Source organism: Berghia stephanieae, chromosome 3 (genome assembly GCF_034508935.2).
Source record: "Berghia stephanieae isolate SIO BIC M18660-M18661 chromosome 3, UCSD_Bste_1.3, whole genome shotgun sequence".
Lineage (NCBI taxonomy): Eukaryota > Metazoa > Mollusca > Gastropoda > Nudibranchia > Aeolidiidae > Berghia > Berghia stephanieae.
Genome location: NC_088362.1, coordinates 45324079 through 45331578, shown reverse-complemented (window position 1 = coordinate 45331578; position 7500 = coordinate 45324079). Strand labels below are relative to the sequence as shown.

At 39.2% G+C, this 7500-nt stretch overlaps 1 protein-coding gene across 2 annotated transcripts in view; it reads right to left on the bottom strand.

The window, feature by feature from the left end:
* The window catches only part of LOC144967832 (LIM/homeobox protein Lhx5-like), a 175013-nt gene that overhangs the window by 104996 nt on the left and 62517 nt on the right, over nt 1–7500 (bottom strand). For both annotated transcript variants that reach the window (XM_078905508.1, XM_078905507.1), the window contains exon 4: nt 5354–6111. In XM_078905508.1, coding sequence (XP_078761634.1) covers nt 5354–6111 — 758 coding nt within the window. The remainder of the gene's footprint in view (nt 1–5353; nt 6112–7500) is intronic.

Genomic DNA, 7500 nt, shown 5'->3' with positions numbered 1-7500 from the left:
TAGTGTTCCTGTCAAGTGCTGCTGTTCAAATTATAGACTTTCCAAATTGTGCACAAGTGCTTTGCTTTCAAAGCATTTCAGTTCAACGCCTTTTCCGGCAGGTCGAGTCATCTTTGCTTTTTAATGACCGCACATTGACAAAACGCCTTGGCCACATAACTTTTACAGTACTACTTTTTAAATAATAATTGAGCTTTTATATAGCGCGATATCCACTTATGTGCTCAAAGCGCTTTAAAAGGGGTCCCTGACCAACAATGCAACTTGTAGAACGAGACAATACGCCTGTTAGGCGATGTTACTTTTTTTTATCGACAGAGACAACGCTGTTAACGGCCAGGTTCTCAATTTACACCTGAGTACGGTGAGAGAATGTGAGTAAAGAGCCTTTTCCAAGGACTCAATAATGCGCCGAGCGAGGATCGAACTCAGGACCTTCCGATCCGAAAGCGATTATCATACCTCTAGACCCACATGGCCGCACTTGCTTAATATTAATATAATAAAGATAAATATTAACATGAATATAGCGCAATTCCGCGGATTGATAATGCTCAATGAGCTTCACATTGTTTCATCCCCGCCCCCAAGGACACAGTGTTGGGACCAGAATTTTCTAATATCAGAGTCACCCATCCAGACACTCACCACTCTGTTCGTCTCTTAGTCTCTCTCTCTCTCTCTCTCTCTCTCTCTCTCTCTCTCTCTCTCGCTCTCTCTCTATCTCTCTATCTCTCCCTCTCTATCTATCTATCTATCTATCTATCTATCTATCTCTATCTATCTATCTATCTATCTATCTCTCTCTCTCTATCTATCTATCTCTATCTCTATCTCTATCTCTATCTCTCTCTCTCTCTCTCTCTCTCTCTCTCTCTCTCTCTCTCTCTCTCTCTCTCTCTCTCTCTCTCCTGTTTTCATCCACTGATCAAATATTATTTTGCTTTTTGTGGGATAGCCGATCACGTTATTTACAACTACAACATAGGGAAAACTCGAAATTCGTGACGTCAGCCAAATCGAAGCATCGCCAAAAGACGCGCGAGATCTCGGCAAAAACCGGCGGGAGACCGAGACCGGAAATGAACGGAATTGGAGGAGTATTTTATCACAGTCTCAAACGTGGCGTTTTCTCCTCAGCCCATTTCCTTGGTTCTCCCCAGAGCTGGAAGTGAGAACGTGGCACGTGGACGGAAGGAAGGAACGTGTGAGTCCGCGGACGAGTAAGGACATGTTGGGGACTGACAGGAAGTCTGGACATGATAGATGGATGGTCATCGGAGTAGGATAGGGGGGGGGGGGTGGTGACGGGAATGAAAATAGTCCGGTTATTCTAGTGATATCAGAACAGCCAGACGGCCTGTGCTGCATGTTGTAGAATGTGAAGAGTACGGGGGGAACTTTCGTGGATGGAAAGAACTATTGTGGATAAATATATAGATATATACGGTTATATCGGCATGTACAACCCGTTTCACGTAATCATTCTGGTAAATATTAGTAAAAAAAAAAATAATAATAAAAAAAAGATAAATAAAAGCAAATTTCTAACTCATTGCCTTTGGAGTGATGTGTGTAAAGTGCAAAAAATAATAATAATAATAAAAACAAAGACACGACTTTGACATGATCTTGTGTGGCAAATTTACAAATTCACATTCAATTCTTGCTGTTTTATTAACCACACAAAAAATCACACATTTCATCAGAGCCTCGTATTGAATGTCAACCAAAGTCAACTACAGTGTATTCTACATATACAAACAACCACCCATCAACTCATGATATCATTATAACTTCTAACACAAGAGAACAATTAATAGGAGAAAACGTTCAAAAGATATGGCTGTGAACTGAGAAAAGAGTCAATTCTGGGGTACTTGAAAAAAAAAAATATTTCAACTATAAAATCGATGCCAAAATTGACGGAGATGACAGCATGGGACAAATATCTCAATCGTGGAATTCTTAACAATATCCACTATGAGACTTCTTTTTACAACTTTGGGGTAATCTCAATTGATAAATTAATATCTTACATAATAATAATTTTTTAGGCCCCCAAAAAAAAGTGTTTTGTCAATGTTCAGCAGTTACAGTGGAATGAACAAACAAACTAAAAATTCCATGTGGTGTTGTTGAGAAGGAGTGTGCGAATTCCCACAGCTTCCGTCAGGCTGTGTACATATCATACCTCATACCCAACACCTCGTCAAAGGAATTGGGAGAAATGTATTGTATCGGGGGTCCTACAACGGGTGACCAGATAAACTAGAAGCAGCGTACGTCCGCCATAGCTCTAGAGAGACTTCGTGAGACACTGACATGAGAGAGTTAAATAATTAAAATTAGATTGAGCTTTTATTTAGCGCTATATCCACTTAATGTGCTCAAAGCGCTTTACAAGGGGCCATGACCAACAGCAACATGTAACATGAAGAACGAGACATGAAACTCTGTTAGGTAATATTACATTTTTTTTTTCCGATAGAGACAACGTTGTTGACGGTCAGGTAATCATTTACACCTGAGTACGGTGAGAGAATGTGAGTAAAGAGCCTTTTCCAAGGACTCAACTATACGCCGAGCGAGGCTCGAACTCGGGACCTTCCGATCCGAAAGCGAGTGTCATACAACTAGACCACATAGCCGCACAAATACTATTCCTGAGTCCTAGTGATCTTGTATTACTGGCTAAAACCTCCAAAACATTGACAATAAATTACAAATTTTTATCAAATTATGTCATTTTTTACGAAGACACTGTGATGCAAGCAAACTGTTATAATTGATTCCACTTTGACACTGAAATCACTCTCTGAGATAGTTTAGACCGATCACTCGAGCTCATGGGCCTTGTGGCTCTAAAGAAATACCTTTTTTTTTTAGAATAGAAAGAAAAATCACAATGCATTTTGAGCACAATCCGAAGAACATTTGGGCAGCTATATAGTATAGGTGTATGTATATCTTATACCCCCCCACCTACCCCCCCCCCCCCGCGATGTCACATGTCCCCCCGGCCATTCTCTCTCCACCCTTCAGCCAAAACTCCCTGTCTATTTGCACGACAAACACTAGAGTGCTGGGCTCAAAGGGGAATAGGAAGGGCAAGGAGGACTTCAAACGGAATCCAATAGCTGCTGCTGCTGGTCTGACGTATCCTGACAGAACACTTTTCTCACAAAGTTTGGCCAGAAAAACTTTAAACTTCAAAGATCGATTGTTTAAAGTGACCCTCAGCTCCCACCCCCCACCCTCAAAAAGCCTAAAACCTCGAGAATTCAAATGACCTTGAACTTGTCTAAAAGTCCCTTAAATTCATTTGAACTCTCGTGTTTGAGACTTATTTTTGCAAGCTGCCCGTTATCTTTCATCGATCAAGATGTTTTGAAGAAAAAAATTTCTGGCCAAAAATGAATAAAATAAAAAGTGTTTTGTTAGAAGACGGCAGTTGCTGTTGTCAACAGGGGGACTCGAAGGACACGATCCCTTGTCGGAGTTTTACCATCTGGATTCTGGAACTGGGACAAACTTTGGTCGGAATATTCGGAATATTGAAACGCGAGCTTGCTCAAAGTCTGATGATAACGATAATAATATTTCTTAAATTTGGCGTGCTCATTCAAACATAAAGCATAGGTTTATGTTCCTCTCCAAAATCCAAAATGAACAAAAATGGTGATTATTGGTAGCTATGCGACATATAGTGTCCCAATTTAATTTTAAAGTGTTACCAAATTATATGAAAGGGATATAGAATTTATCAAATTGCCTTTAATATTTGAATTAGAATTGACAATAAATATAAATAAATTTAAAAAATTTAGTTCAGTATTGTGGAGAGAAGAGAAAGACAGAAAAATAAATAATACTGACTAAGTGTGAGAAAGAAAATGAGATAGATAGATAGACAGAGAGAGGGCGTTGTGGGAGATTGTATTGAAAAACAGCTTTATTTAAGGAGTATGAAATGATTATTCGCATTACCAATAAATGAATCTCTTCGTCACGTTTTCAAATCTTTCATATGAAATACATGGTGTAACAGAAATACTTTTTTTTCAGATAAGGATAGCTACGTCTAATCGGGACTACATTTCTGTCTCCAATGCTTTCCCAATTAAAGAGTTTGAATTTCCGATCGGATCCCAACACGGTGTATTACAAGCTGGACCAGGGACTTCTATAATAGGTCAGGTGATCGATGCGACCACCAGCCTATGGATATTCGATATGTTTGTTCTGCCCGCTGATCAAGAGAGTCGGTCGGCGTATGTAGAGAAAGAGAAGAAAAAAAAAAGATTGAAAAGAAATAGAAAACGGATGCAGACATTTTCACAAAAGCTCTTATAAATGAAATGATGTTTATCAGCACATTTAATATCTATGTCGAAACTTTTCGTCTTTATCTTGTCTAGCTTGATTGTGTTGATGAACGTGTGTTTGTGTGAGTGTGTTTGGATGTGTGTGTTTATGTATTTCGAGTCTGTGCCCCCCCCCCCCCTTTTTTTTTTATGGCATCACCGAGTTCACCATGAAATTTCAAAAATAGCGTATCTAGATAATTTGGCAAAACATTAGGAAATAAGGACATGACATCATTACAGAAATCAAATGAATACAAAAAGCATTGAAAATCGAAAACATAAACAAAACAAAACAAACCAAAGTGACAGACTAAGTCTCATTGCTACAGATGAATCTGTCCACCAACACCTATAGAAATTCGATATGTTTGTAGTGGTCAGCGGTCAGTGGGGTTGGATTCTTTGTTTGTCCAAGGAAATTAACAGCACTGATGTTGATATCTTGCAAGGAAACTATTTTGACTGAAAGGCAGTAAGTATTACAAGCATTTCTTCCTTAACTTGCGATTCCAAGGTTGAATGTCAGATATAAAGATTGATGTAGGAACCTTGGAGAATAGCTTCAGGATTAAATCAAATGAACTTCAAATAAATGTGTTCTTCTCCTCTGTTTAGACTGACATAGATTAGACTAAATGATGGTTGTTCGCCTATTTATTACTAACTGGGTCTCCCGATACTGTCAGATTATCTAGATTTTTAGATCATTGTTATAGTATACCATATACCTCCCAATACTTCATGACTTATCCAAAAGGAAAACAAACGGAACAAAAACAAAAAAAGGAAGAAAAATGATAACCTTGACATTGCTTTTAAATTTTACGATCCATTTGATAAGGTCTGAAACATTTGATAAGGTCATATAAGGTCATGGCTTTGGAAAGACCTTCGACAACAGAGAAACAAAATAACAACAAAACTGAAATCAAAAACAACTTCAACAATGCCATCAGCATTAAAGGAAGCAATAGCCCACTCACCTGTATTACTCTCATGTTGAGCCCCGTCTCCTGGGCAAGCTGCTCTCGAATATGACGTGTTGGTTTGGGCGTCGCCGCAAATGCTGCCTTCAGAGTCTCTAGCTGTTTCGCCTTGATGGTAGTCCGAGGTCCGCGCCTCTTTGCGCCCACCTGACTGGACCCATTGCTGCCCCCGTTGCCCCCGTTTCCGTTACCATTCCCGCCATTCCCGTTGTTATTGTCCGGGCTAGGACAACTGTCGTTACTGTTGGCGTCCGGACCCCCTCGATCTAGGGGCATGTCTCCGGCCATATTGGAACAGTTCGAGTCCACGGAAGCGGGACTAGCGTCGAGATTAGGGAGGTCTCTCTCCTCCTTGATGACAGTGGGGGGCGGGCTACTTCCGATGGGGGGAGATAATAGTGGGTTGACGTTGAGCCCATGGTGGTGGGGCGGGAGACCGACACCTCCGTTCATAGAGGCGGAATTAGGATTGTTATGGACACTATGAGGATTCAAACCTATATTTCCGGCTAAGGGGTTCATACCGTTTCCTCCCATACCGTTATTGTTATTGTTTATATTTAAGAAATTGGAATTGTTATTGTTTGTTGTGTTGTTATTGTTGTTATTGTTCATATTGTGAGACATTGAGCTTAAAAGACTTTCCTTGCTGTCTTGGGGACTTCCATCTCCGTCTAAGGGGAAATCTTTATCGGAGATGTTGCCTTGGGTGTCGATCCCACTGTCCATATCACACTCGTCTTCTACATCTGAACCTGGAATAGAAAAAATAAGGATAATATTTAGATCGGATGTTGATTTTGACAAAGCATAACAATAACATGCTCAGAAGAGTACACAGCTTTTTACTGACACATCCCTGTCAAACGTTTTATAAAATCCTTTAAACTCTCAATTTTTGTCTCATGCTTTGGTTCCCGCACAACACGCTCCAATATCAAGAACCAAATGAAGTTTTGACAGCTTCATATTAATACATGTAGTATAATACCTTCAGGACCATGAGGTAAAATATCAGAAATGGATTTAGAGTTTTCAAATGTGAACAAGAAGGTCTTTCGTTTACCAATTGTGTAACAAGACAAAAACATATCGACAGAGCTTTGATGTTATCCACACCAAGAGAAGTGATATGAAGAAAGATTATATTCTTTATATGCTCAACATCATTTCTATGAGTTCTATCAAATACCAAATGAATCAATCAGTAACCAAAATCTTCACGTATCACATGGAGAGTAAGTCGATGGTCGATCGCTTCCGGCTGAGCTCGTTTTTGTTTTGTTTTGTTTTTTTTTGGTATTTTTTTTTTGTTTTGTTTTTTTTTTCGTTTATTTCATTTCTGTGTAAACAAATTCAGAACTGCCCACCAATACGAAAAATTCGTAGAATTACGAAATTTTGGCTCCAATTTCAGAGGTTCATTAGCATCTCTAAGTCATTAAAACTTATTGAAAAGGAAAATTGATGCCAGAGTGCATAATTGTAAGGATTTTGAAGTGTTATTTTAATCCTTTTAAGAGTAAATTGTTCATCGATAACATTAACTATGGTGACTTCTATTTTTATCTCCTTAAAACTACGAATGTTTAAATGTTCAACTAGGTAGGTCTGCAAATTCAATCCATCCCTTCATTCATCCATATTTACAGATAGTTCCGAAAGCGAGACATTCTGTTCCAACCCCAGTTAGGTCTTTTAGTTTGACAGCTTTCACGACTGGACCACATCAGTGAAAAATTCTTAAAAGAAACTCTACATTTATAATGATCGTCAAAATAATGGAACTGTAATTCCTTTAAATGGCAAGGCTTAACCTTTTACAGGTGAAGTTTGATCTTATTCTATCCTGATATCTTACGTTTTTCACACAGAAAGACAGACAGACAGACAGACAGACAGACAGACAGGCAAACAGACAGGCAGAAGGAAAGAAACAGAGAGAGAGAGAGAGAGAGAGAGAGAGAGAGAGAGAGAGAGGGGGAGAGAGAGAGAGAGAGCGAGCGGGAGGGAGAGTTAGAGAGAAAGTCCCACCAGCTGTCCTGTACTACTAATGTTCTTCATGTTGACTGGGTTTTGAGACTTTTTTACTAATTGATTCATTGTAATCGATCGATGTTTGAAGTTTTCTGGGCAAAATTACA